Below are 27,837 nucleotides of genomic sequence, written 5' to 3' on the forward strand. Positions count from 1 at the left end.
CGCTATAGACCTGCTTCCACACTAAAGAAAAGCTGAAGACTACACCAGGAATTCAATTGAACTTAGATGCAAATTATAGTATAATTAAGGACACTGAGTCTTCATACATGGATGAACACATTTAAGTCACAGTTAAAGCTTAAAAACAATGGCAATAAACACACAAAGATTACTCTATTACAAGAGAAAAAAATTCAATATACAAAAGGCTTCAAATATTAATGGCAAATCAAATGTTGGTATAGAGATCACGCAATTGGTGTCTTGGAAATCTCTGCATTTAGAAAGCAAAGAACTTCTTCTTCTTCTTCGTCTTCTTCTCAACGTAGGCTAGGAGTTCCCCTTGTCGTACAATAGCATCTTCAAGAGCCTGCAAATTCGATAATAGTTGTAAAGAATCTTTGTCTACAGAGATTCGAGCATTCTTGATTTTTTGACAACTCTTGATTTGGAGCACGTTCGTTGTGCTTATTTAAAAGTGGAAATAAAGTTCTTAATGCTGAAAGAAATTTTTATTTTCAAAATAAGTAACCCACATATATTTCGAGTTCTAATCAACAAAATCATTTTATGTTTTATTTACTTATAAATAAGCCTTTTGAATCTGTTAAATAAAAATATGTAAAATGATTATCAGGAGAACCAATCCATACCTTTCTTGTAGCTGAGAGCTCTTGTTCCAGCGTACAAACACGATTCAATGCGGCATTTAACATTTCCTCTTTCTCAGGTGGCATAGTAGTTGGTTTCTTGCTAAGAACAGTCACCTTCTCTTCGAGCTCATTCATGCGTTTCATCATGGCAAAGTAATCAGCGCTCGAAATGGCTGGAACGGGCAATCCGTAGCCATTAGACTGACCTTTGACCATATCATCAGCACCGTGCATGGAAGAAGAATAGAGGGTGGCATCTGTGAGTTTCTTTGGCATGTTACGTGTCATGCGCACCATAGTAACTACTCCCATAACTAAGGTCATAACTCCAGTAAAGAGATGATTTCCAACTCCTTCGTAAGGCTTGCAAGTATTGTGGGCGGGGAAATAAGCTGCAGCTTTAAGTAATAAGAAAATGTGCTAATTTGGAAAGTGAGTAAAGACCTTAACTTTTGAAAAAAGTTTTGGAAGTAAAAGTCCTCAAATGAAAGTAACTTCTAAAAAAGGTCGATGCATGGCACAAAAAGTTACTGAGAGTAACTTTTATCCTTAGACAAACTTGCTCTAAAGAATTATAAAAATTTATATTTGCATTTGTACTTAACCAAAAGTCGAAGACCATCTATGAATTCTAAAAATTCGTTAAGGTATGTACTATAAAGGGCAAATCTCTCACCTGTTGCTGCTTTCTTCCAATTTGAATCAACAGCCTTGTCTACAACTCGGACATACAGATCAGACTCATATGATCTGGGCTTTTTGGTTGCCTGCAGATAAATCGAGATTAGTCGGGCAGCTGTAGTCTAAACAATCCTGAATATATTGTATACCATTGAAACTACGGAGTTCTAGAAAAGAAGTTTAAAACTTTCTACCTATGTCATTTGGACTAACTAGATATACTATGATTGTAATGCCAACACAAGTTGAGAATTATCACAACTTACTTCCTCTTGAACAGGAAAAAGATGTTCCCTAGAAACCTCCGGAGAATCTGTTCCCCTGTTGAAAGAGCTGTTTTTCTTCACATTCTACATGTAAAAAAGTAGGGTGATATGACACCATAAGGTCTAAACATACAAGCATTGTAAATCCAATTTCATGGAGAGGCACGCCTCAGAATTGACTTCTGATTTGAATATTTCAAAGGTAACATAAAGCCGACCGTGAAAGCAGAGAACAAGGTTAAAATTGAAAGACTGAGTACCTTGGCATTCTCATCCTCAGAAATTGTTTTCTCGTCCACAGATGAAATAAGCACTTTGTTCGAGCATTTGTGCTCACCATTACGTACCATCTGCATAATCAGATTAACATTGACTTTTAAGCATTTTCCGTTAATAATCAGAAATATAAATCAGAAGCCAACAAAGAAAGGAATTTGAAATAAAGCTTAAAAAGATAAAATGAAAATAGAGGACCTTCATAATTTCTGAATCATTCCAAGGGCCCTTATCCGAACGCATGCAACCACCTTTATCTGCACAGGTGCATGTACCTCCCAGGAACTCGGGTAGCTCACTAATATAAGATTAAAATAAAAAATAAATTAAAAAAAAAAAAGAGAAAACAAGAGAAAATAAAAAAGAAAGAAAGCACAATGCTGTGAATCAGTTGTGGAAAGAAGAGATTATTTGGTAATTGCAGTTGTTTAAGGGAACTAACATCAAATTATAAGTGTAAATCCAATACCAAAAAGTACATAATTTATTAACAAAATTACCTAGCATCAATGATCTCAAGCAGCTTGCTCTGGTATTTGTTGCCCAAAACCTGGTAAAAGAAACATTGTAACTTGTTGATTTGATTCCAAAAAGATAGTTAAAACTTCAGGTAAGCCGAATTTAACTTACATGGATCTTGGCAGTGGTCTTCGGGTCAAGGAATGACTTGACGGTATTCCACAATAGCCTAAATCCAGATCCCGCATTGATGATGTACATGCGGCAGAGGGTCTACAACAAAACAAGCATTCTAGTGAAAAAGTAAATTTCAAATCTACACTTGAATGAAAAACCAAGAAAGAAATACAAGTTTAGGTGATAAAAGGGAAAGCAAAATAAGTACCTCGGGATAGTTATCACCATCAATCTTCTGAAGACGCTGAATGAGTTCCCTAGCAGCTTTGTTGAATTGCTTCAGTCCCTGAACAAAATTAATGACAAAATTAAGTCCATTCTTACAGTATTTGTTACAAGAGCTTTGAATGGATTCTATTGTTCCAGAGTGTGGCCATTAAATTTCTTCTAAAAAAAATGATTGACGAAAAGGCCAGATTTACCAGTCATATTGTCTGAAAGTCGAAATTGGAAAAATAATTTTGCCTTTCTTGACTGTCTATACATTCGGCTATGGAAAACTAACAAATGTGAAGTATAAGAAAATTGCTACATACCACTCCTTGTACATCCAAAATGGTTGTGCTCTGGTCAATGTGTCTTTTTGCTGCAATAGAGCAGGCTGGGAACTTATCGATAAAGGTCCTCTCGAACTCCAGGACATGGTACTTAAGATAACGGTCCAATGTTGTGACTTGCATGAGCTTGGTGGAATCAACCTGCCCAAGTCTTTCAATGTAAACAGGTCTGCCGTCCTTGTCAACTCCGTGATGCCCTTGTGGATAATATTTAAGGACCTCATCTCTCTCCTTGAAATCGAAATCCTAACAAGAATTTAAGATGAAACAAATGAAAAATCAGATGCATAATAGTTTTACGAGCTTCTGAACAATTGATACGCCTTTCCAAATAAAACAGCCTGCTGCATATTAGTATCATAAATACCTCCATAATTGTATCAGCACTGAATTCCTTCCTCCAGTGAATCATATCAGCCCACATTTGCTTTGTTTTCTCAATATCAAATTTCCTGGCCTTCAAGAACCTGTACCATACCATCACATGAAAGCAATTCAAAACCAACAGTTATTCTTATTTCTTTAAATCCTTGATCTCATGTTAGCGACAAGAAATTTTTTGTATCATTCACCATCGGACAGTTCTCCAATTATACAAATAACAACATATATGTCGAAATTAATATGACAGTTTTTGAAAAGACCTTGAATTGTACAAATAATGAACAACTTTTCCAAATTAATGTGGCAATGATGTAAAAATGGATTGATTTATTATTTTTACTAGCTGAAGGAAGATGAGTTCAGTTTCTCAAACAGATTAACAGAATATGAAAATATACAATCAATAGTAGACGACAATAATTCCTGATCAGAATCTGAAGAGCTGACACACAAGAATTCAGCTGAAGAATAACCAACTATATGTGAAGATTTGGTCTTAACATCTTAAAGTGTACAGAACCCACTGGATAATGGAAATTTACAATCATTTAAATCAAACTCTAAGGATTCCCCTCACAACTCTCGTACATCCACAATACCAGAACAGCAAGAAATGGAGATGAAATTCTTCGCAATTTAACAATATTACATGAGTTCTGAAACACCGTTTGGGTGTTTGTTCAATCCATCTTGGAATCAAGGAAGTCCAATTTCTAGTTGCAAACCAGTTTTACATCATAATAAATAAAGTTTAGCATTTTACAAATACAGAACAAAGTAGAAAGTTACCTTAGCATCATGTGATAGTCATCGTATTTTGCAGGTAGTAGTTCTTCCAGGATAAGTGCTTGGCGTAAGGCATCCACAGCCTTAAATTCCTCATCAGCATGCTCATCCACAATCTCAACAGACATAACTCTACTGTTTCGACGGCCCTTTTTAGTCAAAGAATGCCTGAACTTCGAGGAGGCACTAATTGCCACCTTCCTAAGAGACCCGATCCTTGTCTTCCTCTCATCCTCAGAGTTCTCAATATCAAATTTCTCGATACCTGAATATATTTTGCAAAATGGGATTCTTAATCACACAAAGTCCATGTTGTTTATCTAAGAACCCAAAACTGGTATTTGTCTATGTTCTTTTACAACATTTAATGCAAACAAATGTAATATCTGTAACATTGTCCAGATGTAAGATCTTTTACTATATTATGATAATCTTGACCATGAAGATCAAATTCAAGCAATCCCATTAAGATTTCAAACAGAAAATTTTCTAGAAAGGAAGATTAACCAGACTTCAAATTCTTTCTATACTAATTTGTTTTGTAACTTCTGATTATTACCAGCAATATATTTTTGCAGTTCCTGCTATGTGTGTGGCCCAATGGATCAGCCATCACATAAAGCTTTTCAACCGAGTAAATTGGTGAATTCTTACAGATAAGATTAGAAAAAAAATAAAATAACAATAAAATTGAACTTAATCGTGAATTTATGAATTTAGTGTAAATGATAAGAAAATAATAGCAACTAGGAAGTAAATACGCTTACTTGGCCTGGCAGGGTGTTCGAGAGGTCCCGACTTCTTGTCACTCATGATTGCAGTTCACAAGTTTGATAACTTGAGACACAATATTCACCCAATCACAGGAGCCGAAAACTTGCCTAAATGCCTACACCTTTGGCAAGAGATAAGTTAGATAATCACGTGTACTATAAATCAAAAGGCACATAATCACGTGTACTATAAATCAAAAGGCACATATTAACATCACATTATACAATAAGAAAATTGGCCAAATATACTCTAATATTGGCTTGAAATAATAAAACTAATTACATCGATACATAGATATTCATATTCGAATAAACACAATTTGTACACGCATACGTAGGTATCTATGCATACATTGGTTAAATATACATATGAAATTCATTGTTACCCCTGAAAGACACCAGAAATACTGAAAGCCCCTTTGTGCTGCAAATATTTTCATAATATCTCAAAATTTGGTTATCTGGTATGTTCCCAATTAATAACATAGAAAAATATGAAACAAATTCATTACCAATGCGAGGAAACCTCCTAAAAATAAACATAAATCGATTCTTATAGATAATAATCAAAACCTACATTGCTGCAATGAACATATCAAAAGAAGAGATCAATGCAAAAATGGGTCCGAAAACACATATAATTTGAAATCACGATATCATAACATCAAGAATTATATCATAACATTGATATTGTTAAAAAGAAAAAGACTCATTACACAACAGATAGTTGAAATCCGATTGATTCATAAGAGGAAGAGAGAAAAAGAAAGAGAGGAAAAGGAGAAGAAAGATTACCAACCAAAATGCAGGGCTTAGAAAAAGAACAGAGGAGTTTTAAATCCCCGTATTATTCTCACAAATTGCGGTCCAAATATATTATAATCAGTGGCCGTCCATTATTCACTCGCTCCCATTCCCAATTTTCCCTTCTTCGAAGTTCGAAACCACCACACCCAAATAATTATTCCAGAAATATAGAGACAAAACTTTGCATGTATAGGTTATACGTTCGTTAAGGATAGATTCTCTCTCTCCCCCTATAAGTGTGTGATTTTGTGTGTGTGAGAGACAGAGAGAAAGAGAATGCGAGTTGTGTGTGCCAGCCAGTCCATTCAAATTTCCCACTTTAAACTAACGTCCATTTCCCGGGACACCTAAAGTTTATTATATAGATATTTGTTCCAACTATCTCGTTGACTTATAAGTTAGTTTAATAAAAATAAATAATAAAAAAATTATTAATAAGTTGTAACTCTTGAAGATAAATTGTTCGATCTATTTCATCCCTCTAAAGAAATAAAAATCAATAACATGGCAATCAATATATGATAATTATCATTTATTTACCTGAAATTGTATTTATTTCATGTCAATAACTAATAACCACATGTCCATTGATTTACGATCATGTCATCGATGTTCTTTAGTTAAATTAGACTAATTTAATTTAATTAAAATCGACTTAAAGTGTAACTATTCAATTTACTAAAATTAAAGTATGATTACTTGATTGACTCTAGAGTTAAAGTATAACTATCGCAACTGAAATTTACCCTCGACTCATCAAACGACGAATATATGGTAGAATAATTGGTGGCCAACAAGGCACAAAATTGAGGAAACGTTGACAAGAAATCGTTTCTTGAAAAGGACATTTTATGAAACTTCTAACCTAAATTTAAGCTAATCTTAGAAACAATCACATCATTTTTTGTGGCAAAATTAAAAGGTAAATAATTTATTCTCATTCTGTAAATTAATTAACAGGTGAAAATTTATCCCTTTTCTTCAGGGATTGTGTCAATGGATTCTTCTTCATAGTGGCACTCCACTAAGTTGTAGCGAAAATAGAGCAAAAATAAATTAGAATTTAAGTTGAATATATTTTTGTAAATAATCTTGAATTATTCATCTTCTTTTTATATTTATTGACAGCTGTGAACTTGGATCGGGTGGGGACAAATTTGGCATTAATTGATACATGGAGGTCAAGTTTGATTATTATATGGGAAAAATTTAAAACTAAGAAGTTAAGTATCACCTATTTCAAAAATAAGAAAAAAAGGATTTCAAATTTCAAAAATTCGATATTTATTAAAATTTATTTATGGTTTTTATTAATTAATTATTAAGGTCACATATTTATACAATTTAATCACAAATTAATGATTTAATTAGTTACATATTATTTTCCGGTCACAAATCAAAATTTTTATGTCACAATTAAAAAATTTTATAGGTTATAATTTGTTCATCGGTCACGAATAAAAAATTTATGAATCACAATTTATATATCAATAACAGATTACAAATATTATAAGTCACAATTTATTATACAGTTACAAATTATTAAATTATCGATCACGCAAAATTAACAAATTTTTATGTCACACATTATATGATGTGATCTGGAGAAGTTTTATTTTAATTCAATTTCTTATTTTTGGTAATTTAGATATTTTAGGATTCTATTTCTAGTTTTACTATATTTCTAGGTATTCTAGAATTTTATTTCATTTAAACTTTATTTTAGGTTTTTAGTATAAATAGATTTATTTTTCTACATTGTTTAAAAAAAAAAACACTTTTGAGATTAAATTAATGAAATTTTCTCTGAAGGCTTTATACTTCAAAAATTATCGAACTTATCGGGATGATTTCTCGTTGCGTTCAACCAATCAAGTGAGATTCGTGTTTGTGTAATCACGAGGTCAATGTATTATTGTAATTGCTTTGATTTCTTGGTTCATTAAATTTTCGGGTTGATCTTTAAAATTTTTAGATTAAATTCATTAAACCGTGTGATAAAGAGGGCTACATGTCCTATTGATTGTGTGGGTTGTTCAATCTATCGTTTTTCAATCAAAATCCATAAACCTTATTGTTTGGAACTTTCTTGGGTCCGATTTCATTCTTCCGCGAGTTCCGTAATGTTCGTTGCTACGTGGGTTCGCATCAGGTGGTATCAAAGCTTCAGCTCCAACAAATCAAGGTTATATTCCTTTGTTTTTGTGTTTGAGTCATTGTTATTTTGTTTTCCGCGTTTTTCTTCATGTTCTTCGTGTTTTCCATTAGTTTTGAGTCTTAAATCTAAAATCTTAGGTAGTTTAATTGTATTTGTATTTTTCTAAAAACAAAAAATAAAAATAAAAAAAATTATGTTCACGATATTGTTCATGTCGGTGGTACTGTTCATAAAAAAAAATATTTTTGAGTCCCTCCAAAAAAATAAATCTTTCCTAATTCCTTTTGTGTCCAATTCAAAATTTGTCTTGAGTCTTTAATGTCAGAAAATCTCACTTGGTTTGAATTCTACGCGAATAACTTCAGGTTGAGTTTTGATTGTTCTTGAAGCGCTTTGGAGAAAGTTTGAGTGGTAAAAGGCTGAGTGGTGAGAACAACAGAAGGAAAAAGTCAAATTTGTGTGATTCCGAGTGAAATTTGTGAGGTAGAAAATAAATTGAGGTTAAAAAAATGTTGGAAAAAATGATGAGGCGGTTTGAGATGATGATTGATAATATGGGAAATAAGATGGATAGGATTGATTCGAAATTGGCTAAGTTGCATAGGGATCAATGTGATGAGGTGTAAAATGTTATGAGATGGGAGCCTAGAATTAAAATGTGATGCATATGGAAATGGTTGTGGTAATAATGAGGTACGGAGATTGAGGAATAAATATGATAGGTTCGAAGGAAGGGATATGAGAGATCGGTGTGAACGAGAGTTTAGGGAGATGCATAGGAAATATTATGGGGATTAGCCAAGGGAAAAGAAAACACCTAGTGCGAAGCATGTGCGTAGTACATCAAGTGAGTTGGCGAGTCGGGATTTCAAATTAGAAGTAATAAGGTTTCGTGACAAAGTTAAATCTCAAATTAGTCACATGAAGGTGCAAGATAGTAAAAGTAAAATTTGTGAGGTAGTTGATTGTGAGAAAAATGGAGAAGAGCAAAAAAAGAGTGAAAAGGAAGTCGAGAGTGAACTTGAAAAGAAAGAGGAGTCCGAAGTGAGCTTGCATAAAGAGGAGGTTAAAATTGACGAGGCATTGGCGAACCCTAACATTTCCCTCCCTATTTTGAATAATTTTGTTTTGCAGGTCATCGAAGATTTAATTCTAGAAAATAATCCTATTGGAATCTCTTACAATCCGAGCATCAAGCATCAATTGGTGGATAAACTTCAACAACAAACGCATCTTGCTTGGGAGATATCATATATACCGAACATTGAATTTGTCATTCCCGAATAAGTGACAAAGTTTCAAAGGCATTGGAAGGAGTTCTTAAGCAAGGAGTTGAGCTACAAAGTTGACTTGCCGGGAAAAATGCGTTCGTTTGAATTGACATTGCTAGAGTTGCCTAAGCCGAATAAAGCAAGGAAGATGTACGATTATTCATCAACTGGAGTTTTCATTGGAGCATTTCCAACTTGCAAAATTAAGCAGTCGAGGCGAGCACATTTTGATTTATGTGATGGTGATTGGGTGTACATTCAAAAGAGGAGAGTTTGGGATCAAAAGAGGTCCAAATTGCATCCGAGAGGTGATGGGCCATTTCATGTGCTTGAGTTGATTGAAAGTAAAGGCCATAACTTGGATCAGGATTTGAGAACGAATCCTCTTAAAGAGGGAGGGTTTGATGTGATTTGGAGAAGTTTTATTTTGGTCTAATTTCTTATTTTTGGTAATTTAGATATTTTAAGACTCTATTTTCGATTTTACTAGATTTCTAGGTATTCTAGAATTTTATTCCATTTAAACTTTATTCTAGGTTTTTAGTATAACTAGATTTATTTTTCTACATTGTAAAAAAACAAGACTTTGAGATTAAATTAATGGAGATTTTCTCTGGAGGCTTTATGCTTAAAAAATTATCGAACTTATTGGGATGAGTTCTCTTGGCGTTCAACCAATCAAAGTGAGATTCATGGGTTGTGTAATCACGGGGTCAATGTATTATTGTAATTGCTTTGGTTTCTTGGTTCATTTAATTTTCGGGTCGATCTTTAAATTATCCGAATTAGATTCATTAAATTGTGTGATTAAGAGGTCGACATGTCCTATTGACTGTGTAGATTGTTTAATTCATCATTTTTTAGTCAAAATTCATAAACCTTATTGTTTGGAATTTCCTTGGGTCCGATTTTATTCTTCTGCGGGTTTCGTAGTGTTCGTTGCTACGTGGGTTCGCATCATTATATCTTGGTTACAATTTATCCTTTTATTGGTCACAGTTAACCAAATAATATGTGATCACCACCAACTCTTGCGACCATCATCTCTACCACACACCACCACGACCAACCAAAGCTTTCCCAAACCAACTATCACCATCACCACTACCACTACCACCACCAACAGCGCCACTGCCACCAATTCACAACCACAACCACAACCACAATTATCGCCGCCACCAATCAAATGATCACTAACCTCACCACACCACTATATGACTACCACCACGATCAACACCACCTCACCGCTAACACTGCTTTGAAATCTGTAACAAAATAGAAATAGAAAAAGAACCCAAAGAGCTGGTACCACCTCATCGTCATACCACCACCAACATAACCTCACAATCTGAAACTTACAAAATAAACAATAACTAAAACTAAAACTAGCACCGCTTCCAATCTACTTGTTGAGCACCATCCAAACACCACAAAAAAATCGGCTAAACACCCTCGAAAGCTTCGACGAAGCAGATTGGAGGAAGAAACCAACATAAAACTCTAAAACCATTACCGATGCACCTATCTTCACCAACTGCACAACCACCACTAGCATCATCACTACACAAACCATCGCCAACAATACCACATACACCACCGCACCACCACAAATTCATACCCTTTATGTCAAACACATGGATTCGCGACCACCATGAAGTAGTGGCTCGTCGCTTCTTATAACAGACCCATCTTCGTCATCTTCTTAACAGATTCGTGGTAGTGATGTCTACTTCAGAGTGATGCCGTTGTGTTGCTAGCGTCTGGCGTGTCAAGCTACGGTATTTCCGACGATGATAAAGAGAGGAGAGAAAATGGATATTAGGGTTTGGGGTGGGCATATAATTAATTGAATTTTATAATAGTATTATTAAATATTAAAAATTGTATTATATATATATAAACTATACTTATGATTTTTGAAATTCGATCTTTAAAAGCAAGCCTCTATGTAATTTCCACTTATTATATCCCAATGTCATCTGTCTACGTGCATCCTTCAACTAGTTGGCTTATAATAATCCCCAATCAAGTATATTTCATTCACAGTTTTAATTTTTCGTAACGACTTAATCATAATAGATCACTTAAATGAACAATAAATTTTAGTGAATTACATATACACTATTTTTTAACTTACAATTTTAAAAATAAGGTTTAAAATTCTTTTGAACAAAACTGAGTGATAATTCAATTTTTTAATATTAAACAATAATATAATTAAATTAAATTAAATTAATCCCCACTCAATTTCACTCCCAGACTCTAAATCATTTCCCTCTCTATTCTCTCTCTTTTTATCTCTCTGTCAACCCTCTCTATTCCAGCATCGCTATCGTCGTGCACGACACATCGCTATTGCGTGCACTTACATTTAATGGTAGTTATTTGAGTTTTGTTAGTGATTTTTCAGATCTGATCTGTTGTAAGTGATTTGTTGGCGAGTGGTTTTCTGATCATATCTGCTGCTTAATCGGAGTTTCAGGAGTGATTGTTGGTGTCTTACAAATGGTGGTGGTGCTACAAGTAATTATGGTGAGGTGGTGGTGATGGCGATTGTGGAGGTTGTGCGAGTGGCTGTTGTGTTGGTAGTGGTCACAAATGGTGGTGGCTCATGTGGTGGTGGCGGTGCTGTTGATGGAGAAGTAGAGTGGAGTTTGGTTGATGCTGGTGGTAGGGCTATAAATGGATTCAATTTGTCCAGATCTATTCTGATCCGATAAGAATAATTACTCAATTCAATCTGATCCGATTCGATAATTCAATGAATATTTGATTGTTGAATCCATGTCCAATTTACTATATTTTTGGATATCCGATCCGTTAATTCGATTCGAAACTGAGTAAATTTGAAAGAAAAAAAATAAAATTTATATTAGTCTACTTATAATCTCTATAATTAAAAGGTCCAAATAGATTTTTTACTCAATTCTTGGCCCTCATATTTATAGATTACACCGAAAGCAATTCCCATTGTTGGCCCACTTGGTTGTTTAATTTATAAAATAAGTTAATTTTTTAATCTTATTTTAATTAATAAAAAATTAAAAATTTTCCAAATACTTCAATTAATAATATTAAAATATTATCTAATATTATTTATTATTTGAAAATTTTGTGTAAAGTATAATACAAGTTTTAAAATGAAAAAAATACGTGTACTAACTTATGCGACAATATATAAAATATATTATATTATTATGGGGACGGTCCCTCCTACGCGTAAAATTGACATATTTATTTGACAAATAATCATAACTTTTAATTTATGTCAATCCAACTCTCAATATTTTTATGAATCTCGAGTGATTATAACAAACTCTCCCATAATCTTAGTAAAATATATATTAAGTGTTGTTAATTTAAACTAAAGTTTATGATTATTTGTCAAATAAATGTGTCAATTTTATAAGTACGAGGAATGATTTCGTATTATTATAACAAATCGGATAAGTTTTTATCAGATCGAATTGACCTATATTCATGTTTGTTTCATTTAGTTAACGAATTATCGGATTTGGATCTTGATTGGATTGTCGAACCAAGACCTTAAATCTATCTCCCATTAATTTTATCAAATTCAAATTAAAATTCAATCCATCAACAACCTTAGCTGATGGTGGGTTAGGTTGTTTGGGGAAGGGGGGATTTTTTGGTGATTGTGAAGAATAAATTAATTAATTTGTGGTCAATAAATAATACGTGACCTATAAATAATAGAAATTGTGACTAAAATTGCTATCGTGATATACAATTTGTTAAGATGTGATCAATTAATTTGATAAACTATAATCGAGAAATAACTTGGGAGTAATTAATTTGATAATTGATCGTGAAATAAGTTGTGATTTATAAAATTTGTGATTTGTGATTGTAAAATAACGTAACATATTAATTTGATAATTTGTCACTGATGCTAGATTGTAACTTATTAAAAATAATGTGTTACCAATTAGTTTGATAATTTATGATCGATGAATAAGTTGTAACTTATGAAATCGTAACTTGTGATTGTAACAATTTTTTTTATTATGATTAGTAAGCAATTGTGACCATAAATTGTATAATGCTGTGAATTTAATATATTTAATTAATAATTTTTTTTTTTCAAAATTAAGATTTTTGCTAGTTCGCAGTAGCATCACGATGCTTTCGATACTGGTGCGAACTTAGCATTGTCGGCGGTGCATCTTCTCGTACCACCTGTGGCTAGATAAGGTTGGCTTCCGTACAGAAAATTTGGGGAGGGGGTTTGGGATTTTTGGGGTGATTTTTTCCTCCTCCAGCTAAAGTTTCGTGGTTGCTTTTCTTGTTGGTTGTTAGTGGTTGGCTTTTTTTTAGTTTACAAATGGTAGTTGGTGGTGGTGGTGCGATTGGTTGTCGTGGTGATGATATTTGCCGTGGTGGTGAGGTGACTCGATATTCAATTGGTGTTGACGGTGAGGTTGGAATGGGATTAAGAGTGTTTATGATCATATATAGGTATTTGAGTGTTTTGGCCTGGGGCATGGGATGAAGAGTGTTTGCAATCAGCTATTTGAATGATTGTCACCAATTATATGCGTGTATGACCAACTAATTGGTTAAAAATTATGATTAATAAATAATATGTAATCGATAATTTGTGATGAATAAAAAATATGTGATTTAAAATTTTGAGCTGTGACTTATAAAATTTGTGATTTGTAATTGATAAATAAATTTTGATTTATAAATTTTTTAATTTGGGGTCGATAAATAAACTGTGAGCTATATAACAAAAAAAAAAATAAATAAATAAATAAATAAAAAATTCTAATTTTCTTTTGACGCCTCACAATTTGAAAAAAAAATAAAAAATGTAAATGATGGTTCAGAACAAGCATTTTCCTTTTTCGAATGAGTGATGCTCCCATTGGTAAATAAGCTCACATTCGTAGTTTTCAGTTTTGACACTTTCTTTGGTAGTAAAATTATTCTTCATTCCTCCAGAGCAAGTTAGGGTTCAAACGGCGAAATGAATACCTAAATTTTATCTGCTTCATCACCTGAGGTACTAAAAATGAAATTATTTTTTGATCTTGCAATGACGTAGTTGTTGAATTCATGTTCTATGGTATAAACCCAATGAATTTTGCTTTTCTTGCTTTAAAAATTTAATTCTTGATTTTTTGAAGGACCTGTTCTATTAGCCTATTAGGCTTTATATACAATTGTAGGACTGAAAGTTTTATTCTTATTATAATATTACTTTTTATGCCTATATATTGAAATTTATTCAAGAGGTTTATTCTTTTGGTAGTCACGATCACAACATTCTGTGTTTGGAACTGGGGCTTTAACTAGTGAGCACATTTTTTTTTTTTTTTTAATTGTATCTAATTAACTTAGTTTGTAATTTGGCTTTGAAGCTAGGATTTTAGTTCCGTCTTTCAAAATGTATGTACTTTTTAAAATGACATTTCATAGTTGAATGATGCATTTCGAAATTGAGCTTTGTATTTTACAACTGATTCTTCTTTAGCAATTATCCTATAGTAATAATAGCTTTTGATGAAAGTTTTAGCAGGTTTTGATAAATGTTGATGAAATATGTGGTTAAAATGTTTATAAACGTCGTAGATCTATGAAATGTGTGGTTAAAATTAAAGTTTATGCTGTTGAAAAGTCGATAAAGTTTTATGCACTTTATTGGATTTGTCATAATTGTATTGGATTTGTTATATATGTTGTATGATCTTCAAATTCAAGGTTTAAATACTCTCTCTCTCTCCGTGTGCGCGTGCATGCATGTACGCAAGATTCGACAATTCTCATGCATCGTTTATCTGGTCGGTGGTCTTAATATCGGCTTTTCTTTCTTTTAGTTTTATTATATCGTAATTCCCTCTCCGTGTTTACCAAAATTATCGTTGACTTTGCGGGTATGTTTTGCTGTAAGATAACTATATTTGGAAGATACGATTATTGGTAATTTCATCTTTACTGTTGATCTATCACTTTATTGATTACCCTTTGTAATTTCTGACTTGCACTCTTTTCCATTTAGATTACATTGAAATCTCGAAAATGGACAATTTTGGCCACATCCCTCGAGATGTGATTATTGAGATCTTGTCAAGGTTGCCTGTGAAGTCTCTGTTGCGTTTTAAGTGTGTGTGCAAATCATGGCGTTCCATCATTACCGGTCACAGTTTTATTTACGAGCATTTGAATATGGCACTTGTGGACTGCAAAAGAGCTCGTCTTCTCATCATGCATATCGATCCTCATACTCGGGCAACAGTCTTCTCCTTGTTCACAAATGAACAACTAAAGGCGCCAAAAAATTTAAGATTTCACACAAAACCTCAGGGACATTTCAGAATTATGGGACCCTGCCATGGTCTATTTTGTCTTTATGACTATTATGAAAATTTTTTCCTGTGGAATCCAGCAACTCGAGAAATCAAAGATATACCCAAAACTCCCACTCGTCTTCCAAGAGAATTTGTTCACAAACCCAATAATGCACTATACGGGTTTGGTTTTGACTGGAAAACTAGAGATTATAAGGTGGTCAAAATGCTATGGAGTGATTATAAAGGTGGAGGTGGTGAATATCATGTTTATGTATATACCTTGAGTACAAATTCTTGGAGAAAAATTGATGTTGCTTTGCCGACTCGGGTTTATTACTCTTTCAGTTATTATAACTCAGCGTATGTGAATGGAACTTACTATTGGTGGGCAAGGTTGTTTATTGTTTGTTTTGACATTAGCAACGAGCAGTTATGGATGATTCGCTTGCCTAAACTAGTTTTTCCACCTATGGAGGGAGATGTAAGAGGAAGTACTACTTTCAATGAGTACAATGGTTCATTGGCTTTGTTCTTTTTCTTACAAAATGAAACTGAAACATGGTCTGAACTGTGGACATTGGATAGACATGGCATGGCAGTTACTTGGACCAAGCAATCTTCTGTTGGATTGTTAAAAGGATTGTTGACGCCAATAGGGATTTTGAAGAATAATTGGGTTCTTTTTGTAAATGAGGACGAAGGTGACACTATAATCCCATACGATCTCAAAGCAAAAAGTATGCAAATTCCTCTTCCTGTTGATTCTGAAATAAAGATTGAAGGTTTGGCGTGGGGAATGAAAGCTGTATTTTACATTGAAAGCTTAGTTTCATTGGAAGATTGATGCAGCCACAATGGGGAATGATCACCCGAAGGCAGCCAGTTAATTGGATTGATCGAAATGAAGCCTGGAGTCAAGTGTGATGCTGCTTTTCTGGGCCAAATGCTGCTGGTACTGGATGATATTTACTGCTGTTTTTTATGCTTTCAATTATATAAGCACTTCTGGATGTGTTTTAGTCTTTTGTCATATTATTACTTTACAGTGTTTTAATACCCAGAGGATTGGTTTGTCAAATAAATATAACTTTTTGTCAAAGATTTATTAATATATTTAATTAATGTTACTGCAATCCGAGGGAAATGGCCCTGATTATTTCTACTTGTTAAAAGACTGCATGTCACCATTTAGGATTACATAGTATTATTGTTTTCATGAATGCATATAGCATTGTAATTTTTTCAAAGATGTCTTGAGTACTTTCTGGAGTGAGAAAGTAGTATGGACGGAAAAAGCAAAGAAAAGAACCAGAGTGGGAAATAAGGGAGAGGTAATTTTCTTGAATACTTTCTAAAGTGAGAAAGTAGTGTTAGTATAGACAAAAAAAGCGGAGACAAGAAACAAAGTGGGAAATAAGCGAAAGGAAAAACTACTGCAAATATCGTCTTAGGACAACGCTTATAGCTCTCCACCTCTCGTGAATTTTCCAACATATAGAGTTCGAAACACACAAGATATTTAGTTGACCACTTGAACTGGTGTAATTAGCTAAAAAGAATAATGCATGTGTCAAGCTCATTGGGCTTGGTCTCATTGAGTATATATTTAACATGAGGAGTATATCATACCAAATATGATGTGAGTGGTCAAGATTAAAAGTAAAATAGCAAGCATGGAAGTTCCACTATAAAGAAAAGTAGATTGCAATGTGGAAAATGATGTTGAGTAGTAGACTATCCAACAATTAGAACCTATAAGAATAATAAAGATGCAATTTTTTATTTTTTTTTCCTTTTTCTTTCAGGGTGGATTTATGCTGCTGAGTAAGGAATGACTCATGTGACAAATATAAAATTACTAGAATTATGGCATCAAACCATATTTTTCTATGGAATAAGAATTAGAACACAATTCCCTGTAATATTCCACTTCTCCTAATTATCCAGCAAATGAAATCATTTGGAATTTCTTCCTACAGAGCTCCGTTCATGAATAAGCATCATCTAAATCGTTTTTACTATTTTGTGGCGAATCATAGTAGGTCCCAAACCTGGGTAAAGGGAAGAAGGTTGAAATAGATTAACAACCAGTATGAAAATTTGGCATATCGGAATTAAGGTTTGTACATATGATAAAAATACAAAGGAGTTTACGCCTATATGGACTGAAAAAGGAAGTCAGAAATACGGGACACAGTACTGTACTATATTGTCTAATATTGTATATCAAACATGCATACAAGTGTTTATTCACGTTTCATATGAAAATAACATCTGAAAATTCTTCTTCCTCCCTCAGAAACCTCTGCTGCCGAGCGATGAAGTCCTCAACAGTGCGCCTAAACTCTTCACTGCTCATTTTATCCTTTTCACACGAAGCAACCCCAGGTTTCTTACCGTAATTTACACTTTTCCGGCATCTTTCTGTCATCGTCCGCCTTATTTCCCGGTGAGGATCCTCGGGGTGCATCCTTTCCATTTTCTCTGATTGACTCCTGTGCATCTTCATCTCCTTTTGATCACAACGAGTGATGTTGTTTCTCGGTTTTTTGTTGTCGTAGTTTTTCTTTCGACAGTTTTCCATGTACTCATCATAAACATCAATCTTGCGTTTTTTTTCAACGTCTTTGGCTGATAACTGTCCTGATTTCAGGAACAGAACGACGATTATCACGTTCCCAATTACAAACACGAACCGGGGACTAATTAAGGTTACAAATAGTCCCCTGAAGTATTCACCAGACAGTTCGAAAGCAAAAGGCAGTTGAATGGAAATTCTGGAGAGAATGATCAAGAAAACACATAGCTCCATGAATCTAAATAGTATGGTGATCTTTTGAAGCTTATCATACCTAAAGATCGCGCTAACCTTCTCGAATTTGATGCCATCAATGTTAAATGAATCCATTTCTAGAACTGGATCCTTTCTCTCAAGATATCGAAAATTTTACTCTTTTTTTTTTCAGGTTTTTTACTCGAAAGAGAAGTGATTCAAGGCTAGAAGATTGGGTTGAGCCCTCAATTTGAACTGAGAGCAGAAGTGAATTATAGTGATCATAGTGTAAAGAGTAAAGAAACTTAGATCAATGACAATGTCTTGGAGCACTACTGCTATTTATAGTCTTAGAGAAACTTACAGAATCTCTTTTTTTACCGAACTTACTTTAGCTTGGATCACAAGGGCCTGCCACTTCATTAAGGGGAAAAAAAAACACTTAATATTTAAATTCCGACACTTTAGGGCATATATTCTCATAAAATAGATTGGGGGTAGGATAAAAACTCATAATGAAACTTTAATTATAGTTCTCTGAAAGGGTAGTAGATGAAACCTTTATATTTTCAGTGATTAAGTCGAACTGTAGCTCGAGAAAATTTAAATTTGTATGTTCCCTTGACAGCAGGGACTTTTAGGGCTAGAAGGAGAGCTTCTCAGTTAATCAATCGAGTATATTTGGTCTATTATATCATCTAATTTAGCAATTTTTAAAAAAACCAATGGTGGAGCGATTATTCAATGGCAATTTAAATGAACTTTTAAATTTAGTGACAATTAATTAAGATATTTAACCATTTGTTGTAAAGAGAATTACAAATTTAACCGATTTAATTATGTCAATAAACTATGAACACTTGAACTATTAAAAATAAGGTATCTAGTTATCTACTACTCTTCCTTCCGAAGAAAATTTGTACGTAAATTATTAAAGGTGTTTGTTCACTTTATCAGGCAAATTAAAAGAATAATTGGGCTTTGATTGGGCTACTTTAACTACCAATGAGTCAGATTTTTGGGCTCCACGCCTACTTTGTTTAGTCTTTAGTGGGAAACATGCCTTTTTATAGCATTTTAACACGAATTACTGTTTTAAAAAAGTAAATAAAAAGTTGAGATGGAGGTTAATAATTAATTTTAATTTTATATTTATAGAACTCACAATTTTTATTAATTTATTAATTATAAATTTTATCTTTTTTTTCTTAATATTTAAAATATGCTAAAAGTTTTGTCAAACTACCTCATGATCTCAAACATATCATAAAGTATTCTAATTGAACATATAAGTAAGACGACAAGTATTTTAATACGTAGAAAGTGACTTGAATCGACATATTTGATATACAGAAGTATATATTATTGTATACGATTAAGAAGTATGTATTAAATTTAACAATTTGTTGATTGATTTTTTGATAATAATCAATCTAACGTGTCCCATCTCTAAAAATGACAAAATTTGTATAATACATTTTCTAGTATGTCTCCATCATTTATTTAGCACTTTTGTATCGTGTTGTAACATTCCTATGTTTCTTGAATTCTTTATGAATAAAAGAGCATCTAGAATTTAATTTCAATGAGAAAGGAGTTGTCAAAAACTCTTCGATCATGCGAGGATGATTAAGAATTCAATTGCACGTCTCTTTGTCCATAATTGAAGGGTACAAGACAAAATAACTCCTCCTCGATTCTCTTCCTCAACTATAGGAATGCCATTATCTTTTCTTCTTTATCTGTTGATTCATCCTTCAATTGATCACGTCTTGTTTCACGGTATCAGATACTTGATCTTGTAAAGGAAATTTAAATACAAATGATTAAGCAAAGCAAAATAATTCTTTCTAGAACTTAAAAGCAACTTTTATGCTTCTAAAAAGATTTAACAAGGAGATAAGGATACTAACACGAAAGTGAAACCTAGTTGGTTTAGTGAATTGACCCTTTGCACTAATCTATATATTTAAGCAAAAGGCCAAAAAGATATTTTCTTTTCAATTGATTGGTTATGTTTTTAGAATAATTCATATGCTTATCTGACACGAGGACATGTGTTTCTTTTTTTCCTAAAAATAGACGCACACGGCAAAACATGGTGGATTAAGAGTATTTTGAGTCAGTTTTAGCTTTTTGTTGTATCATCTTTTTTAATTTTAAATTTTTTTAAGGACAACTGAATAATTATTTATAAACTTTTTATATCCAGATAATAATTAATTAAGCTAAAACCATGACTTTAAACGACTATAAATTATTCCAAAATGTTGTGGGACTAGAGATGCATATATTAAACCATAAACCCTACAGTATTTAAATATTTTATTGGTGAATATTTCTTATTTTTTATACAATTTTATCCACTCAGTGGAAGAAGAAGTTCTGCATAAATATATTTATATAAGAAAATTAACAACTTTGATTAACATGTCAAAATTTTTAAAAAATGGCAACTTTATTTTTAATATCTAATTTGTATATACTAAATAACACTTGTATATAATACCATGCACAATCTACAAAGTGAAAATTGGACAACTTCTTGCTCTTCATTTAGCATTTGTAAAGCATACCTGATATATAGACCGATTTCGTCATTTATAATGAAGATAAATCAACTTTTAAGACGTTAACTTAATTGTGGTATTAGCTAGAAGCTTCAAGAACTATGTATGCATCAACAAAGTGAATCATACGATCGTTGGTTAGGTATTACTTTGGAAGTTTGAATTTTTAAAATTATTATTTAACATTTGAGATTGTTAAGGAATAAGTATTTGTGTTACTCTTAATAGGATTGACATTTTATGATAAAGTTCAAAATTGTATAAATTATGTATGCAACACCAATGTTTTAACAAACGCTCAACTATTTTCTTAAATATTTGTCGATCAAAAAAAATCAAGTGAAAGAATATAATTTAAAGCTCTAGAAAATAAGTGAAGTGATAAGTGATCAAGATCCAATTGTGCATTTTGTCAAGTGGGGTGAGCGTGGGGTGAAGTCGGGGGTGAGACCCTTGATTGAATAAGAAAGATCTTTCAATTGAAAAATCAACAAACAAATAATAGCCACTCATAGTGAATGCAATTTGATTTTTAATTTATGTACGTGCATCGAGATGTTTATAATAATTGATATATAGACTCTTGTTCAAATACAAATGCAAGGGACATGTGTTTGATCTCTACTGGACCCTCTTGTCCAAATCCCAGAGAACCGTTGAAACATGGACTAGACATGAAAATTTAGCCCTTTAACATGACCTATCACAATGTCTCTCATTACACACAGTGAGCGTACCATCGACATATATCATCATTCGTTTAAGTTACAGCGAGATCCACACTTCATCACTAGTACTCAATCATTCAATTTTATCTCCCTCATTTTTATTATTATTATTATTTTTTTGGGTAAATATAAAATTCTTTAAATCAAAACTCACATACAAGTACATTTGACATACTCGAGCAATCAAAATTCAAGAGATCAGTACATTGCCTAACACTTTTCATTAGTTCAAACGACAATGAAGGCTCACCTTAACTATCCGAAAGTTATAGATGATTTTGATTTATTGAACAATGAAAGATTAGCCATCTGTGTAATCTAAACTATTGCTAGATAGATTGCTAAAAATAACCTATCTCATCCTTTAAATTAATTAAGTATGATTAAACTTTAGACTGTGGTAACAAGTTTGTTTGTTGTTTAAATTGCAGTAAAGCAAGATTTCTCGTGAAAGCTCACAGGCTAATGGAGATACCACCTTCACTGACATGACATTCATGCATCGTCTTCCCAAAGCATATTAATTTGATGCCCCTTTTTTGAGTGGTATTTTGTAAAATGACATTATAAATTAACGTTCGATTATTCGCGTATTATAATTTGAAGCGATTATCTTAATTTTCATGATCATATAGATTGCCACAAATTGTATCCTCGATGGTTCAGGTATAGTAAGACACAATTTGTGATGGAATAAAAAATATGTTGTTCACAATCAGTACATAAAGTTGGACATTTTTTATTGATAAGATTGCATTGTTCTTATTAAGATTTGTCTAAATTTTGAAATAAGAACAATAATGTGTTTTGATGCACATTGAACGAGATCGCATAGATGACTTATTTGTGACCGTTCGAAATGAGACTTTACTTGATTATCTGTGTGAGTAATATATCTTTGATTGTTAGTTTGAGTTCTTTGAGGCACCAATGGGTAAAGTCTTAATTAGAAGATTGATCTCAGTATTTTGGGAATCGGGGCGAAACAATTAGAGATAGTATACTTGGGATAGTAGAATCCATTAATTATTGAGATGAGACGATCGTCATTCTAAGGTATTTCTATAGGCAAATTGAACTTGAGCTCAGTAGTTCGATGATGAGATCATTGGACTTTATATTGTGATTTGATACAAGGAGCTCTTCTTATGAAAATGAAATTTAGAGGGTAATACATGTGAAGGGCAAATCGATCATTTTGCTAATTTCAACATATTGAAGATCAAATGGGGGTTGACTTATAGAAAGATAATCGGAGGATTTGTTATCAGATCATAATTTGCTTCTATAACTATCACTCGATTCGAAAGTGCATTTTTTTTTTGTAGAATGAACCAAGATTAATAGATGTATCTGAATTGGTCAAAACTTGACCCAATTAGAAATATCTATTGCAGCTTAAGTAATGTGAGTCCGATTAAGTCCCTCTCTTGGCCCAATAAAGGTGTATGACTTAATTGGTTTACTATAATAAAATTCAAGGAAATTTATGCAATTTTCAAATCCTAGTTGAGTATTATAAATATGCCATTTATGAGTACATTTTCATATGCTTTTAGAATTTGTTACTGCTTCCACTTTAGCAAGGTCTACTTCGATTCCTTGGGCGGTAACCACGTGACCAAGAAAATCTACGCGATCAAGCCAAAATTCGTACTTCTTGAATTTGGCATATAATTTCTCATTTCTCAAAGTTTCGAGTACTATTCGAAATTGTTCCTCATGCTGCTTCTTATCCTTTGAGTACACAAGTATGTCTTCAATAAATACTATGACAAATTTGTCTAAGTATTGATGAAATACTCTGTTCATGAGATCCATAAATACAACTGGAGCATTGGTCAAACCAAAAGGCATGACAGTAAATTCATAATGCCCATAACGAGTCCTGAAAGCAGTTTTCGGTATATCACTTGCCTTGATCTTCAGCTGATGATACCCTGACCTCAAGTCGATCTTCGAAAACACCGTTGCACCCCTTAACTGGTCAAATAAATCTTCTATTCTTGGCAAGGGATATCTATTTTTTATAGTTAAATGGTTCAATTCTCGATAGTCAATGCACATCCTCATACTCCTATCCTTTTTCTTCACAAAAAGCACTGGAGTGCCCCAAGGAGATATGCTTGGTCGAATGAAACCTTTTTCCAGCAACTTTTCTAATTGTAGCTTCAATTCTTGGAGTTCTTTCGGTGCCATTCGGTATGGGGCCTTAGACACTGGTGTCGCTCCGGGAACTAAATCAATTGTGAATTCCACTTGCCTATCTTGTGGAATACCTGGTAGGTCTTCCGGGAATACGTCTGCAAAGTCTCGCACAACATTAATATCTTTGACGGTTGTTTCTGTATGTTTGGGGTCATTAATATTAACTAGGAATCCATGGCATGACTCCTTTCTCAGCATCTTCTCTGCTTGTAAGGCCGACACCAGACGTGGTAGAGTCTTGGACTTTGCTCTAAAGAAACGAAACTCTTCTTCTCCTGGTTTATGAAATAACACTTCCTTCTCATGACATCGAATTGTCGCATGATTGAGTCCCACCCAATCCATGCCTAAAATTACGTTGAAATCTTTCATCTCCAAAAGGTATAAGTCCGCCATTAGTATATTTCCATCAATCTCTAACTTTGTAGCCCTAGTCATCTCATTTGTAGAAAGAGTTTTTCCTGAAGAATGCTAACCTCTAATGCATTATCCGTTTTCACACATACAATGCCAGACTTAATAACGAATGATGTAGAGATAAAAGAATTTGTAGCCCCAGAGTCAAAAAGTACATAGGCGGGTATATCAGATAATAACAAAATACCTAGTTTTTTTTTTAAAAGAATTTTGATGTCAGACTTTGTAATGGAGAATGAAAAATCAAGAACATAAATAGGTACTTCAAATAATAAAATACCTGCTATCACGTTCGGATCTTGCTCTGCCTCATGCTGGTTTAGTGCAAAAACTTGAGCCTTCCCTTTCTTGTTCTTGTCCTGGTCATCATTCTTCTTTCGTGGAGGCTCTGTACAATTCAAGGAGATATACGCCGGCTTACCACATCGGAAACATATGTTCTTCCCAAATAAGCATTCGCCCCTATGTGATTTATTACACTTAGGACAAGGTGTAATAGTCCCATTTGTCCCACCAATGTGAACTCCTGTGCTTGGTCTTTTATTCGGCCAGTTACGCCTGTCCTTGCTCTGATCATTCCACTTCCTTTTTCCCCATGACTCCTTGCCCTGCTGGGAATATTGTTCAAATCTATTCCTTTGATATGAAATAGTGTGAGCCCTCTCCAACATTTCTCGGTATGAAGTGAAACGGTGAGATTTAATGATCATACCAATCTCTGGTCGTAGTCCATTTTCGAATCTTCTGATCTTTTTAACTTCCGTATCTACTAAGTGCGGGGCATATCTTGAGAGTTGTTCAAACTGCCTCTCATAATCAATAAGTGATAATTTTCCCTGTCTAAGCTGTAGGAACTCTGATTCTTTGAAATCTCTCAGGGCTTGTGGGAAGTACTTTGCCATCACTTCATCTTTAAATTGCTCCCAAGTTAGGTCACGCTGCTGCTCTTCGGTCCTAGTGCGTAAGACAGATTCCCACCAGTGACTGGCTGCTCCAACAAACATGAATTCTGCGCATAGTACCTTTTGTGCATCCGTACAAGCAATGTGTCGAAGGATGCGCTCCAAACCTCTAATCCACTCCTCAATAGGTAGTGGGTCGGAACCACCATCAAAAGTCGGAGGCTTGTGCCTACGAAACTGCTCAACCATTGAGATGGCTCCAGGGACAAATGAAGGTGCACTCTGTGGTGGCAGTGCTTGGCTCTGCCTACTCAAATCTTGTACCGCTTGCAATAATTCGCGTACCAAATTTGTATGGGTAGGTGGGACCATTTCCTAAATATTTAAGTTACTCGTCACACACCAATACTAAATCTAACATCTATACCTTTCTATCATAAATTTAGCGAGTCAACAAACAACATGACTCGGAATTTAAAAGTAGGTAATTTAATATATTTAAGTTATGCAAAAAAATTAAATAAATGCATTTTTCTTACCCCTTTACATACCTTAGATTCGTCGGAGGGTGGTCGATTGGTGGTCATTGAGTGCCAAAATTTCTTTCAAATTGTTATATATTTTAGAACTTTTAAAAGTGTTTACAAATCTTTAAATTTATCTCTAAAAAAATTTATTAACAAGTTGGAAAACCAAATGCTACCCTGACTCATTGAATAAGGGAAAAAAAAAGTCAAAGGCAGTACATGAAAGGCATAGACATGATAATATAAAAATATCAATATAACATATTGTGTTCAAAGAATTACAGTTTACACCTTACCATCACTGTTCACGTTGGATATTTTTTTTAAGTCAGTGTAAACACCAGTGTTAAAATGTAAAATTTGAATCCAACATAAAATAGACATCATTAGCTAAACAGGTATCAATCATTTTAATAGTTATTAAAATAATGATTTTCTATTATTACACGATTTAGTAAAATTATAAAACATGCATAATTATGCTGTACAAATATACACAACTACATATATGTATACTTACACACATATTCCTCATATGACATCACACGCAATGCACACATATTTATCGTACGTTACAACTTCACGTATACAAAATCAATTGATACAAAACATATTTATGCATTTGCACACACGCAGACAATGAAAGCTTGCCTCGGGAGTTGGGATAGTATAAAATCATTATTTTAATGTTAATCAATTGAAATGGATGATTGCTTTTGAATTCAACAATTCAATAAAATAATATTAAACATCTCACACTTTATTTCAACTTAACAAAGGACAAACACAAACGTGGGAAAATAATATGAAAGGTGTAATACATGGTACATGGGAGAATGGGTAGTCAGATTGCAAATGGAATAATAGTTATATTTTTTCACCGAAATGCAAAATTAAAGTGACCTGAACAGAAGCATAAATCCCTTTTATTTTTTTATTATTATTTTTTGAGTCTACAGAATTGATTTTAGAACACTTAGTTCTGATACCATTCTGTAACGACTCAAATCATCATAATTTAATTCGCTACAAATTTTTTTTTATTTTAAAATGTAGACTATATATATCCATTTGCATATAAACATATACGAAAATTTATTTATAAATAAATGTTCATTGCAATAAATATAAAATAAATTAAATTACGTGCTAACTTAGATCTTTAACCAGCGAAACAAGGCACCAACACACCAACGAACCACCACGCTCCGACATAACCCGATCTACCCTGGGAGGTGTAGGAAAAAAGGATGAGTACATGGAAATACTCAGTAGGATATAAAAATTTTAATGGTGCAATCCCGAATAAAAATTTTAAACACATGTATCAGAATATCATACCGTCTTATATCTTTAAAATCTGGTAAGAGCTCATAACATATTGTATTATATCATATCATTGTACCAGAATGACCATATCGTTCATATTATAGAACATCATATCATAGCATTAACCTTCACGAGTATAAAATTCATCAACATGTAAGAATAATAATTAAACGGGACAAAAAACTTTGCACCTCAATATCCTACCTTGATTGATGAAAAGAGTTTTCTAGCAGAAAAGAAATAATTCCCACGTTCCACAATCTTTCTCTGATGTCCCGTGTGTATGTACGTTTTTGAATAAATAAAACATATCATAATTTTTTATCCATAATATTTATATTATATTCTAAAATCACGTATTTTCCATAAAATGGCTCAATGTGTGTCTTTAAATTTTGCACGTTTGAAAGTCGTTTCACAGTCAAACACGGCAGTTTGCCTAATTTCAAGCCAATGATGGTTGAAACATTGATAGTAGAGGACCATGATTGCCGTGTACCATTATTTGCTCTTTTAATTGATGAAAGTTGTCAATTTTCCAGAATGTGTGCTGACAAGAATTCAGCATTTCACACACCAATTTTCCATATTTGTCCTTCACACCAAATCTCATCAAAAGTACACGTTATAAAAGTGAGGCAACAAAAAGGAAAATTCCTATATTCACACATTTTCCAAAATTTTATATATATATATATATACCTACGGGAAGTGACCAACAATTTAAATTCAAATAGAATCCATACTAATTTATAATAAACTACAACTTCTTTAAACTTCGATATCTTGGGTTTAACTTATTTATATCAACTTTTCTT

General features: G+C 33.1%; 4 protein-coding genes across 9 annotated transcripts; 1 reads left to right on the plus strand and 3 right to left on the minus strand.

Moving 5' to 3' along the window:
• Window positions 1-51: 51 nt before the first annotated feature.
• On the minus strand, window positions 52-6,095 carry LOC111410544 (phosphatidylinositol/phosphatidylcholine transfer protein SFH12-like). Of its 6 annotated transcripts, none has more exons than XM_023040948.1 (14): window positions 5,812-6,095; window positions 5,007-5,128; window positions 4,243-4,504; window positions 3,437-3,536; window positions 3,049-3,315; window positions 2,721-2,798; window positions 2,507-2,608; window positions 2,377-2,426; window positions 2,075-2,174; window positions 1,861-1,950; window positions 1,601-1,684; window positions 1,330-1,420; window positions 654-1,051; window positions 52-370 (listed from the first exon to the last, which is right to left on the minus strand). In XM_023040948.1, exons 2-14 carry the CDS (start codon window positions 5,050-5,052, stop codon window positions 281-283), a joined length of 1,758 nt encoding a protein of 585 aa, XP_022896716.1. In that variant the 5' UTR covers window positions 5,053-5,128; window positions 5,812-6,095; the 3' UTR covers window positions 52-280. The 6 variants fall into 6 exon arrangements, with proteins under 6 accessions (XP_022896716.1, XP_022896714.1, XP_022896715.1 ...); XM_023040946.1 differs by having other exon boundaries at window positions 5,007-5,134; XM_023040947.1 differs by having other exon boundaries at window positions 5,808-6,095.
• Window positions 6,096-14,075: 7,980 nt separating this feature from the next.
• LOC111410545 (F-box/kelch-repeat protein At3g23880-like) lies at window positions 14,076-16,664 on the plus strand. The gene is made up of 2 exons (XM_023040951.1): window positions 14,076-14,277; window positions 15,274-16,664. The coding sequence occupies exon 2, from the start codon at window positions 15,294-15,296 to the stop codon at window positions 16,407-16,409; it is 1,116 nt and encodes a 371-aa protein (XP_022896719.1). The 5' UTR covers window positions 14,076-14,277; window positions 15,274-15,293; the 3' UTR covers window positions 16,410-16,664.
• An 802-nt stretch (window positions 16,665-17,466) lies between these two features.
• Window positions 17,467-18,473, minus strand: LOC111411414. The gene is made up of 2 exons (XM_023041949.1): window positions 17,838-18,473; window positions 17,467-17,538 (listed from the first exon to the last, which is right to left on the minus strand). The coding sequence occupies exons 1-2, from the start codon at window positions 18,471-18,473 to the stop codon at window positions 17,467-17,469; spliced, it is 708 nt and encodes a 235-aa protein (XP_022897717.1).
• Window positions 18,474-24,278: 5,805 nt separating this feature from the next.
• Window positions 24,279-25,535, minus strand: LOC111411415. The gene is made up of 2 exons (XM_023041950.1): window positions 24,542-25,535; window positions 24,279-24,448 (listed from the first exon to the last, which is right to left on the minus strand). The coding sequence occupies exons 1-2, from the start codon at window positions 25,533-25,535 to the stop codon at window positions 24,279-24,281; spliced, it is 1,164 nt and encodes a 387-aa protein (XP_022897718.1).
• Window positions 25,536-27,837: the final 2,302 nt, after the last annotated feature.

Source organism: Olea europaea, chromosome 15 (assembly GCF_002742605.1).
Source record: "Olea europaea var. sylvestris chromosome 15, O_europaea_v1, whole genome shotgun sequence".
Taxonomy (NCBI): Eukaryota; Viridiplantae; Streptophyta; class Magnoliopsida; order Lamiales; family Oleaceae; genus Olea; species Olea europaea.